Source organism: Talpa europaea (genome assembly GCF_964194135.1).
Source record: "Talpa europaea genome assembly, chromosome: 3".
Lineage (NCBI taxonomy): Eukaryota > Metazoa > Chordata > Mammalia > Eulipotyphla > Talpidae > Talpa > Talpa europaea.
In genome coordinates this window covers 82,908,810-82,922,093 of record NC_140069.1, presented here as the reverse complement: position 1 = coordinate 82,922,093, position 13,284 = coordinate 82,908,810, and the positions used below count along the sequence as shown (strand labels likewise).

Genomic DNA, 13,284 nt, shown 5'->3' with positions numbered 1-13,284 from the left:
CAAGTGAACAAGCAGAGCTAAGTGTTTCCTCAAGCTTGGATCTGATTTCTGCATACACCGAGTGTGCTCACAGACCACCCACATACAGGCGGGAAGTGGCTGAGCAAACCCTGCTTGTATTAGACTCTGTAGGATCATGCACTGTGTGCTCTGTTGTTTGGATGTAAAAGGAGATTCAAGAGGAGAGAACACTCACCCACTTGGCTGATGACAGTTTGGGTGTGGGGGATTACACTCCTCTTCAGTGTTCCTGTTCTCTAGTAGGATTAAATGGGTTTCTTCATATCATGTTTTACTGCTCTGACTTGAACACACTCTTCTCCCCTCCATTTGTCTAAATTCTGACAAGCCCTCTCCGAGCAGTCACAGATTCCAACCTCACTGAACTCTTGAGAGCACTTGTCTGCCCTATATCATTCAGCATTTATAACCTCTCTTGGTTCCAAGTTCATAAGCCCTTTGTGGGAAACAGTGGTAAACAGCATATGCCTTGAATTGCTAAAAGACGAGTTCAAATCCCTCCACTCCCATGTCCTAGCTGAGTTATTTTAACAAGTTAGTTGTCTTCTCTGAGCCTCAGTTTCTTCAACTTAAAATGGAAACCATAATAGTGACTGCCTGGTATGATTGTTATGAGGATGAAATAAGAGAATATCTTCAGAGCAGTTGGTACAGTGCATGGCATATAAGAAACAAATTCTGGGAGACATGGGGGGGTGTGGGTGGGAAGTAGCTAATGTTAATGGTGAAAGTTCTGCCTTAGGTCCTTGGGTATGTAGTGACAGCTTTAACAGGAAGAGAATGTAGGAGGCAAAAAAAAAAAAAGAATTTCAGAGATGTAGAAATCATGAGTTAGTGATTCATTTGAGATTCTGAGGGACACCTGAGTGGATCTGCCTGATGTGAAGAGTAAAATTCAGGAAGGAGATTGAGTAAGCACTGTGAACAGACAGTGATTAAATCCATATGATTGGAAGAGATCTTCCATGGAGAGCATGTCAGGAAGAAGAATAGAGGTTGAGGGCATGACCAGAGGGACCCCAAGTATAAAAGAGCAAAAAGCCCAAGAGAATGTGGAGAAGTAGAAGAGAGTAGAGTTCTGGAACACAAAAAAAGGATGACAGAGGGCACAGCAGATGAAGGATGGAAATATCCACAAGGATTCAGCAAGTAGAAAATCATTGGCACCCTTAATGAGAGCAGTTTCATGGACAGAATGGTCAGGCTCCATGCCTGCTACCTAGTGCATAGTAGGTAATTAATGAATGTGAATAATGGAGTGCAAAAATTAAACTGAATTCTCTGTAAAATGAGAAGGAAAACCAATAGGCACAGAAGAAAATTGTAGCTTAGTGAACATATCCAAAGTGGTGGAACAGTTCTCTCATTTTTTAATACAAATGTCATGAGAACATAAGTTCAGTTTGTCCCACCCCAGTATTAATTCTTACCTGGAGAGACCAGTCCATACAAGTGACTACTCGATGCTTGGACCAATGCTCATCATAGAACTGACGATTAAAAGAAAGGTTGGCTCCAGCCTGGACATCCCTAGGAGGGTTTAAACATCAAAGACAGAGGTGATGTTCAAAATGGTACTTTTATTTATTTTTTATTTTATGCATTTTTTACATCATTTTTTTAAAATTTTTAAACAATGTATGCATTTTCATCTTGGTTATAGTCCCCGTACAATTCCCACCACCCTTGTTTTGATCCTACTCCCCTCCCCCCACCCTGTGGTGTGTCTCTGGTTTATAGTTGCTTGTTGATTTTGATTTTTTACTTTATTATAATTAGTCTTTTTCCTATGAAAGAATAAAATGACAAAAGCATGGCACACAAAACTCTTTGAAGCCAAAGCATCAATTTAGATGCCAAGCGCTGATGGTCTATGAAAAGCTCTTTCTAACCTGGCACGGATAAGTTTTCCACATGTTGTTCTAAGTCTGATATATTTATTTCAGTATCCATCTTGATCTATCCTGAAACATTCTGCTTCTCCTAATAATTTCTATCTTGTGGCAGAGTTTACTGTCCAGGGAGCACAGCACAATTGGAGGTTCTTTGATATCATTACCACATTATTTGGCCTTAAATCAGAAATGCTATACCTGTTTCTATTACCTGAAATTTTTGATTGACTGTAGTGGTTGCCTCCTTGCTTAATCGCAAGTTCTAAGGTAAGTTCTACCATGAGACAAGCATGGTGCAGGAGTCACCAAATGCATTAGACACTCAACATAGACCAAAATTGCACCTGAGTTTAGGAGGATTACATTTTGGCTGATGTTTCAACTGGCCACAAACCCACTTGCGGGAACTTGGCATTTGGTCATGCCTGTGCTCCACAAGATTCAGTGTGCAAATTGAGTAATGTGTCTTCTGTGCCAATAACTATTGGGTCTGCACAAAAAGCTGCTTAAATTGCCCGGGCTTCAGTTCAGGAATGCCTCCACACTCATCTTTTCTCTGCTCATTCACTTTATTCCATTGGCTAGCACTCTGCATCCCTTGTCTTATGTAGCTCTTGTTCAGACTGGGTTACTTGGTTTCAGACTATTTACTTGGGTTCTATTCAGCTGACTTACTGTGACTTTTTCCCCCTGCTAATTCTCCTCAGTTTCATCATTGCAAACTCAGACAAGAGGTACATGTAATCAATCAAGTGACTGCCAGGAACCCAGGAATACAGTGGGCCAGGCACCCCAAGGAAAATAGAATCCAGAAAGTCAAGTGGGCCATAGAATGAATGTTTTCTAAAAGAAACAAATAGAACATGTGTGTTCAAAATATTTTTGTCTCCTAAAAGTAGTCTAAAGATGCTGCCAACTGTTGAGAACATTTTAACAACCCCCTTTTGAAACTGTTTTCAGAGTTAACTGTCCTTTGAGAGCCCTCAATGATGATATGCTGTCCTTTGAGAATGTATCTGAATTTTAGAAATAGTAAAAAGTCAGATCTGGTTAAAAAGGCAGATGATCTCACCTTCTCAAATTGTTCACTGCCAGAAGAAATATGTGTCTAAAAACCAGCTGTATCTATTTTTTACAAAACTCACAAAGCATCTCCTCTTATCCCCATGATAATGGTTGACAGCCACTGCTTTTTCCAGTATATGTTACACTCATAGAGAAGTCATTTGGGACCACTTGCTTTTATTGATTAGTTTTTTTTCATCTGTAAATCTATACCTGCACATTTCCTAAGACGTATACACATAGTCTGACAGTAGCCAAAAGAGGCCAAAGTTTCCAGTCTGATCATTGCCAGCCACATCAGTTATGGTCTCTCACATCTTATGTTTGTTTTCTTCAGCTTCCTGTTTGCTTAGACATCAAAAATAGATCCACTGGATATAACACAAATCTTTTGCTGCTTATAAGAATGTTTTCTCAGAGGACAGTGTACATGACTCTGCCGTTCTCTATCACCTGGATTGCTCTCCAGATATCAAGTTCAAAAGCATTTCACAGAAGCACATGGTAATTACAGGGAAACTAAGCCCCAAGTTATAACCAAAGCCCATAGAGCTGCTGAGCAAGATCAGTCCTGGAATTTCATCCTTGTCTGATTTGTCAGGTTTCGGATTTGCCTACTCAATACATAAATGAAGTCAGAATCAACAAATAACTTATTTAGGTAGTTTTAGAAAAATGCACACAAGAAACTAACCCATCTTTTTCCTCTAACTCTCGACCACTATAGTCAAAGAAGATGTCAGAGTCTTCTGCCAGTGCTCTTTCAATGACCCGTATTGTCCGGTCAAAAAAGATGAGAAATTCCTCTGAGTGAAGGATCTGCTGCTTTTCTTCTTCTGTCAGCTCCCTTGGAGGGGCTTTTTATTTTATGTAAAAGAGATTGGTAGAAAAGGAAAAAAAAAAAAAAGGAGAATTAAAACATTTCAGCAGAAACCCAACTTTGAAAGGGACTGCTTATCAAAGAAGTAATAAGACACAGTGAGAGGAACCATTGTTAGTATTGATTCTAAATTATTCCTAAGTTCACACCAAAGGCTTTTGCAGATGTCTCCACCGCCAATTTTACAAAAAGATTTCATAGCTGGCCTAATTACTGTTTTGAAGAGTTGGAAAAGATTACAAATGAAAATAGATTGGTGTTTTTTAGCAGTTTTTTTAAACTGTAATTGAAAAGCAGCTCAAATAGTACATAATAGAGGAATCTATAAAACTGTGAATATTAGATACTATTATAAAGCTGCATATATTAAATACTTAAAAAGAACTATAACGTGATCCAGATAGTGCCTTTCCTGTTTCTACTGGGTAAATTCATTTTATTTTAAGTGGTTTGGTGGTAAGGCTGACTGATTATTATATCAATTTCACTCAAAAACTGAAACATATCCCTTCTAAAACTGCTCTCACCTGAAATATCTTGAGTTTTTAAATAAACACATGAACAAATAAATGCTTCTGTAAAATTCACAATTGTTTTTATGCCTCACTTTTCTAGCATGATTAATCTTATCAAACTAAATTTGAAGATACAAAATGAGGCAAAGAGAGATGAAATAACTAGCAGTATGTCATAGTATCTGGAAGTCAGATCACCTCAGAGTCACGATTAGGTTACATAAACTGTTCCTTCAGTAGCAGAGTTTACATAAAGCTATAGAGAAAGGATTAGGAACTCCCCCAGAATGAGAAAACTTTGAGGGCAGAAACTGTCACTGAAGTTTTGTGGTTCTTCAGGAATTCCAGTTCAACTCTCTGGCAGAGAGTCTTCAATAAAGGCTTGCTTGATTATGCGTTCAGGGGGATCAAATTGCCCCAAAGTTTAAGCTACAGGAGGAGGATGGTGCATGAAGGACAGGGTGGATCCATGGAGGAGTTACTCACCCATAGACTTTCCCAAACATTTCCTCTCCAGAGCTGATTTCTACTGGCCAACTGGTCAAAGGTGCTGTCTAGGTACAGTCAACCAAGGCATAATGTTTTATGGAGGTGATACTGATTTGAGTATTAGTATCATGAAGCCATGGTTCTGAGAAAGATGAACTACCAAGAAGCCCTTCTGCAGTCATGGCAGTAAACCTTAAGCTTTTAATATTCATGATATTTTTCCCTTCTGAATTTTCCTTCCCTGCCACAGACCATGATGCAGGAGGTGTGGAGGGACCCTAGAATCTGTATTTGTACATGAAACCTAGAATGACTGTGATGTAGTTGGTTCACATCTTGAGAAATGCTCTCCAGATATTATTGACAAAAAAAAAAAAAAAAGTTCATCCAGTACAGTGAAGGCCTTATCCAAAAACATCCACCCCATTATTCTAGCAGTTCTAAACATCATTAGAAACACCTGTTAGCAGAGCCTTAAATACATCTGTGTGTATTGCAACTCTCTGAGAATCCCTTTCAACTTCTGCTGAGCAGTGTTACCCACACCCTAGTTTGAGAAATGGTGAGATGGGCAATATGTGGACCGTAAGTAACAAGAACCCCATGAAACCATCCTGCAATCAAACATTTTTTTCTGTCTGTTAGTTTTGATTCTTTTATCAGTCGAAACTCTTTCAGAAGCAGTTTTACCTATAATAGGGGGCAATGACAGGTAAACTCTAAATCTACTTTAAAGGTTAAAGATAAATATACTGGGCAAAGAGTTAAGCATGTAGTAATTATTGGTGAGTCTATTTGCTAAAACTTCCACAAATGAGGCATTTGAAATTTTTTGTACGTATATAAAATCAAGAAAACAATACAACTACTAAATGTAACTAGGCAAAAGAAAAAAAAAAAACCTACAAAATGTTAGGTTCCATTTGTTTTGGTTAGTATGTTATATAAATAAACAAGGATACTATAGGGCCAAGAAGAGTGTTTTATGTTAAAAGCCTTATTTTGCCTTGGTGACTATTGAAGGAAAACTTGAGACACACTTGAAATTAAGCAGAGAAATATGAATAGCTTTCCTTTATTCCTTTTTTTTATGACATAAAAAATTTTCTATTCTCTGTTTATCTCTGTGGGCTACTTCTGTTTCACCTGTATCTTTCGCTACAGGTCCATTACTTTAAATAAAAAATAGTATCTGTAATTTTCTGTAATTTTTCTTCCTTGTAGCTTATTGTCACTTTGATCTCAGCTTTCAAGACATATAACTTCTTCTCTAAGAGAAACATAAATGGCTGATCAAAGAGTATTTGCAGAGGCCAAGTTCAGGTAGGGGAAGCAGTAGCCTCTCCAGATATTATATTTGACAATACAATATTTTGCTTGAAATTAAATTGCTACTGAAGCAAAACAAAGGATATATTTTATATTAAGCTTTGATGTCTCACAGGGATCAAATGACATGATTTGTTAGCACAAAATAATAAGATGCATGTGCAGACAAGTACTTTTTTAAAAAAAGTCATAAACAATATTCAACTTAGGAGTTCAATAGGGCTATAGTTATTTTTGATAAAAAACCAAAACTTCCCTTATTTTAAAATCTTTAAATTGGTACATGTCGTTATAATGTAAAGAAAACATAATAAAGTATCTAGGAACCACAACCAAAAGCTGTATTCAGAGATAAACCTCCCCAGACATCATACTTCATGAAAGAAAATTGATTGATTAATGGAATCCACAAGATTCAAAATAGAAGCAGAAATCATTAGAATTAGAATTATGTTACTCCAGGATAGACCCCAAATTCTCCCCGAAAAGTCTCTGCAGCTTTTTCCTTTCCCTGGAACTTAATGAATTCTTTTTAAAATGTTTAGTACATAAAAAGTAGAATTAATTTAATACAAAGACATACAAGAGCACGACATTGGCATTGAAAATATTTGATTTTTCTTAACAAGTTAAGCAGAAAATTATATAAAGTAGGTTCGCTATTTGTTTTTGCAACACGAAACATGAACTATTTCTGCCAAGCGCTAACAGCCCCTTATGCGATTAGGGTGACCTCTTTTTTAAAAAAAAAATTAAGATTCTGTATGGAAAGTAGAACACATGGATATGAATAGTTATATTTAACTTCAATAATAAGTGTAGAAACAATGTACTAGAGTCATGAAAAAGTTTAGAAGACTGCTTAATTTTATGAATTTATGGTCTGCAAAATTAAAATCTAGAAGAAATTTCATTGTAGGGTTTACTTTTTACTCTTTTTATTATCTGTAAATATAATGTTCAAAATACTTTATGTGTCTTCATGATGTTCTCTCCTATTTGCTGTGCTTTCTTGAGTTTTCTTATTGACCTTACTGTATAATTTTTTTGTTTCTTTTTAATTTATTATATACTCTATCTTTGGGCTTTAAAGCTTCTTGGGATATGTTATCTGTAAAAGTATAAAATTCATAATGGAATTCACAATTTATGTCAAGTGCTTTACAACCTCATGTTTAGGTTAAAAGTTATTTCAAAAATAACCTCTTCAAAAACATCTTGCCTTGTTTCAATGACTAGTTTTAAATTTCAGTATAAAAATGACATCATTTAAATATTTTTCAAGAATATATCTAAAAATAAATAAGTAAACCCACATAACTTAAATACTAAATCAGGTTAAATAGGGACAGTGACTTTTAGGAGAATTTGACAGTGAAATCATAAACAAGAGCAAGCAAACCAAGTCAAACTGTTATAGTCAGGATATTCTTGAAGTTACTGTGAGGTTATGAGTTAATGTGGATCTACAAGAGTCAGACTTCCAATTCTGTTATTTTAAGTCTCTAAACATGAAGATACTAGCACAGTCATACATATAAAATTTGTAAGTTTTGATTAAAAGCTAAAATGTACCTGCTGTTTTTTTCTACTTTGTGGTGGAAAAGAGTGAAAACAGTAATAAATCAAACCCATATTTCTTTACTGATTAATGCATTTTGCTGTCACATGGACAAAAATGTCAAAAGTTAGTGAACACTGATTTTTTTCCCCCCAGTCTTCCCCCTCCCCACATTTAACTCAAAAAAAAAAAATAAAAGAGCCAGATTTCTCAGAAATGTGTTCCCTGGTTTGAAACTGTGTATGTCAAGTTTCAGCCCAGAGCAAATTTTTATGGCTGAGTAATAAATCCCTGAAACTCAGGGTTCATAATGGAAGTGCTGACACAGCCCTAACTACTATGTAGCCGTGTGAATGGCGCCACGATTATATCTACGAGAGATTCTTGAAAAAGTTTGCAAAATACTGTCTTGCTTGAAAAAAAAAGCTAGAGTTTGATGCCAACATAAACATGCTTTAACCCATTATGTGCTAATTTGCAGAAAAGCCGTTAATAGAGAATAAGGCACACAGTGCTGCAGTAATAGGAAATGTACTTTCAAACTTCTTTTTGACTTTTAACAGGACTTTAATCAATTCCATGAAGCAGGAGTAATAGTTAAAACTGAAGGGTGTGTTTGCTTAGAACTTAAGGAGATTGCACTGCTTTGCCAGAGAAGATGATTTGGTGATTGGGGTTGGGGGTGGGGAGACATGCCAAAACACACAAAATATATCCTTGCTCTTTGTCACCCAGTATATCTTAAGGATATTTTGCAAATGGAAAAAGAGATCCTTTTAATAAATCCTGATTTATTTTGTCCCTTGCTATGCCTGTGTTACTGACATTCTATTCACTGACTTTTTAGAGTAAACAAGCATTTATAATAGAAGTTTAGGTGTGAAATCTCTTCAAATCCATCTAGAATTGCTCAGGAAAAGTAACTCTTTTGCCCTCTGCATATGCCACTGTTAAAGTTGTTAAATAAGGGGGTTGTAATTGTATGGGGAATATAAAAATAAAATTTAAATTAAAAAAAGCATTAAAAAATAAAGTTGTTATATTTTTCTCCCAGCCCTCAGCTGTGCTCCAAAACTTGAGAGTAAATAATCTGAGTGGGTTTAAGTGAATATGTGTGACCAGTATGTACCAGTATGTGCTATAGAAGTTCCCAGTGACAGTGGTGTTCCATGAACTATACCAGGCATCTTTTAAATGTACAAATCAAATGAGTGACTAATTAGAATTATGTTGATTTATATTTGTGACACAGTATGACATATGAAAGGACCTCCTTAATCTATACTCCATTTTCAGTGATAGGCTATATTGTCAAAAAGAATAACATTTTGTTTGGTCTTCAAAGGATGAAAAGTCTCAAAATAGCAAAATATTAGATCTAGAGATACATCTGTAGTAATTCCTTTCTTCTTTCTCCCTTCTGTCTTGCTTTTGAGACTCAGTGCTATCACAGGAAAAGGACAGCACAGGAAAATGTACAAGCTTTGGAGTCAGCTACTCATCCTGGTTAATACACATTTAGTATGTATTTTTGGATAAATTTTTAAACCTCTCTTTTCCTTATTCTTTATCTGTAAAATAGGAGTAACAATAGTATTTGCTTCAAAGGATGTTTTGAGGAATAGGTAATATCTAAAAAATGCATAGAAGAGAGTCATTTATGTAATAAACCTGTAATAAATGTTAGTCATTGTTATGGCTGAAACGTGTTGGGCAGTTGTGGGAGAACTTTTAGTAGTATAGTTACTAGTGAAGATCACTACTAATGTTTAGATCAATGACTAACCCAGAATTTATTGAGAAAATAATTTTACTTGTTCCTTTACTGTTACATTAGAAATATATGATGGAGTGAAGTAGATAAAATGACAGTTGGTAACAAATATTTTATCACTACTTTGTAATAATTTTACTGGAATCATGGCTGGATTTATGACTGGAATTGTGATGGTTTGTATTTTTATTTGCTTCTGTCAGTCAAAAATCAATGACTCTTACTTTAGAGATAACAATAGATATTGCTAAATGTAATATACTGAATATTCATAGAAAACCTTCCGTGGAAAGGGTATATATTTAAATTTTACTTACCCCTGTAGTCCCTTACATTGGTAGAAAAAAGAAACCCCTCAATAAAATGATGACTTTACTTCTCTCCCTCACCATACCTTCCTTCAACTCCTGTTTTTTGTCTTGATTTTCCAGTTCTGAATCATGGCCAACTTTAGGCTCCACCATTTCATCATCTTCCTCATCCTCTAGAAAAAAGTAAGAGAAAAATGTGTTATTTTCTTTCCTTCAAATCAAAGTCTTTGGTTGATGGTGGGAGGTAGGGGCAAAGGGTAAAGTTCCAGTTTTTTTAGGGCAACTTCTGAGTAAATCTGTCCACAGTGAATGTCCCAGATATATGTTCGCGAATATATGAATAAATTATCTCCGAAAGGGACCTCTTTGAAATCCCCCCTGAACTGCTGAGAAAACCGCCCCAAGTCAGCACCTGCTACATCCTTCTCCAGGCCCTCAGCACATGGGACGTTTTGGAATTGCCTCTCTGACCTCTGAAGCTTCTTCAGAGATGGCCCAAGAACAGATCTTAAAATGTTTCCACCTGGAGCACATTTTCCACAGGGGACACCTGCTGTACAGACGACTCGTTTCCAATTTAATTCTCACCAAATTAATTTGGTTTTGACCCACAGGAAAGGGTTAAATACAGGTCTGACCCCAGGTCAAATGCCACTGGCAAGTAAATAAGCAGGGGTAGGGCCCCAAAAGTCATTGCCATGGCCTGGGAGAAAACAACCAACCCGAAATGGCATTTACACATTCAGAGCAGCCCATGCATTAATGTGAACTTAAAGCTCACTAACAAATGGACCCAGTGGGCTTCCACTGCCAGATGTTTGAGTGCCCTTCCTGCCCTATGCAAATGCGTGCTCACCCTGCTCTCAACCTGCCTTTCTTAGAGGCCCCTTTTATTGTAGAACACTTGAAATCATCAGTCACTATGTAGATGATGTAGAGAAGAGTTAAAGTGTCACAAGAAAACCCCACGTGTAGCAATAAAATGATGTAAAATATCAAAACTTGCTTTCACAGTTTATAAATATATTATCTTTGCTCTTAAGTATCATATTCATGGTTGGTTATTGATTTCATGATTCAAATGGAGTTTAAATGAAATGACTTTACTTCTCCCTTCCTCCATACTTCATTCATATTCATTCATTCAACAAACATTTATAGACCTTCTATAGGATCTCCAGCTCTATGGATAGTCCCATTTTCATCACACTATCTCGAGATTCACATCAACTCAAAATTTCAGCACCAACCTCTTATAGAATGCATTATAAATTTACTTGATTATAAATTGTACATTATAAATGTACACTTAAATGAGAAAAAAAAGTACCAACTGAAAAGCAATTCCAAAAATTTTAACTAAATTAAGCAACTGATTTATGGAAGAATATGTTTAAAATATAAAGTTGTGTAAGCATAGCATTACAACTTAGATATAAAAAATTTTTAAATGTGAATTTTCACTGAAATTCACTACTCTATATGCCTATGCATTGATTGTGGAACCAAAACAACTTATTTACATGTATGTATAACCACACTGTAAACACATCAGAAAGAATGTAAAAGGAGAATTGTGATGTGTTATCAACAAATTAACATATTCACACATTAATATTAACACATGAAATAAAAACTGCTCTTAAATTTTGAAAAAGAGCACTAAGTTGCCCAGATTTTTAGACATATGAACCTTTAAAATGTTAAGTTATAAATGACACATCTATGTCCTTACCCATTTATAAAGATATTACCATTATCTACCCATTAAAAACCTGCTTGGAAATTTTGAACACAATACTCTCCTTGATGTGATGTATCTTCCTGATCCAAATACCTGACACGAAAAGCCCAATAAGGCACAAGCTGGAGTGATGTTTTCTCTTCTGATAAACGTTTGATGGAAGGGCCATTTTCGAGAGGCCTCTAATCTTCTGAGAAGTGGCTCCATTTCTGAACCTTCTAAAGACATTTTTAAAAAACCTAATGGATTCAGCAGCCATGCCTTGCCACTTAATAAATACAAGCAAATGCAGCAAAGATGATAAGGTCTGTGTTATGGGTTGAACTGCAGGTGAGGTTCAGCTGAGGTGTATTGAGTTTCACATCCTCAAGAGCTATACTTAATGGATCGTATCAAGAATGGTTATGCTGCCTCCAAATTCTGTTATTATTTACATTTTGAGTCCACTATCCGGAAACCTTACCAGAAATGCATAATAGAACGCATTCACAGACTCACATCTAGAGGGAAAGTGGCACTTCAAGGAAGCATAGACCCCTCTCACTTCCGAAATTTGCTTTACGCTACTTCCTTTTTTACAACAAAAGCAAAAACAGCATTGGTGTGTATTCTGTAGCAGCCATTAGAGAGGGAGTGCTTACCCCAAGCAGAGAGAATGGCATGGTCAAACTCCTTCCCCAGGAACCACACTCAGCATCTTAGCATTAAGCTGCAATAGCTTTGAACTGTGTCTATGAGCATCTGTGCTTTATCTCAATTAATTTTGTGTGTCCATTATCAAGATATGTCCTAAGGTATTAGAGAAGCCTAAGAGTACATAAGAGTGTTAAACTTAGTAACTGGATATAATTAGATGACAGTGATTTTAAGACGAAGCCCTTGCATGAGAGTTTCATTGCCATTGACAGTGCTGAGATGATCGCAGAAAAGGATGACTTTAATTTCGGAAAGGCAGAGAGATTGGGATAGATTTGTAGGATGTTTTGAGTATCAATGAAGGCGCTTTATGATAGCCAAATGCATTCCTGTGGCTAGGCAATCAAGATTACTGTTATATTTCAAGTCTTCCACATCAGCCATTGCACACAAGGAGCCTTGACCTTCAACATTGAAACAGACAGGCATAGAAGAAGGTGGAGCTGTCAGGGAACTGTGTGCTCTACTGGATTCAGTCCACAATGAGATGCTAATACATGACCCTCTTCCTCTATCTCCTATACCCCATTCTCCTGTACCTCCTGCCTCCCCTACCTCCTCACGCACCATCATCACCACCTTTCACTTTCCCAGTGTGCTCATTGTTTTTCAAATTCTGGTATGTAAAACTGCACTGTACTGGGCCTCCCCTGGTGGTGCAGGCAGTTGAGCGCCACGCTGTGCAGCCGTTTGCAGCCTCTGCAGCGTGGGTTTGATCCCGCTGGCAAGGGTCCCACATGGTGCGCAGACCTCTCCTGTTGTGCCCGCTGCTCCCCTCAGCAGTGTATTTCGTCAGTCTGCCTGTTCTGTTCCCCACTCTGTCTCTGGTGATTCCTCTCACCCTCCCGTGCATCTGGCTTGTACCCCGGTTCTTGTATAAATAAATAAATAAATCTTTAAACAACACAAAACAACAACAAAAAACCTCATTGCACTGAAACTGCACTGTATGTACATTATTTCTATTTCACACAGACTGTATGCTTGTCATTCCTTTTTACTAC

General features: G+C 36.7%; 1 protein-coding gene across 1 annotated transcript in view; it reads right to left on the bottom strand.

Moving 5' to 3' along the window:
• DYNC1I1 (dynein cytoplasmic 1 intermediate chain 1) overlaps nt 1-13,284 on the bottom strand; it is a gene marked incomplete at its 3' end in the record, with an annotated part of 330,357 nt that overhangs the window by 118,435 nt on the left and 198,638 nt on the right. Inside the window, exons 7-9 of the mRNA XM_084230581.1 lie at nt 9,924-10,013; nt 3,676-3,838; nt 1,452-1,551 (exon numbers count right to left, since the gene is read on the bottom strand). Coding sequence (XP_084086707.1) covers nt 1,452-1,551; nt 3,676-3,838; nt 9,924-10,013 — 353 coding nt within the window. The remainder of the gene's footprint in view (nt 1-1,451; nt 1,552-3,675; nt 3,839-9,923; nt 10,014-13,284) is intronic.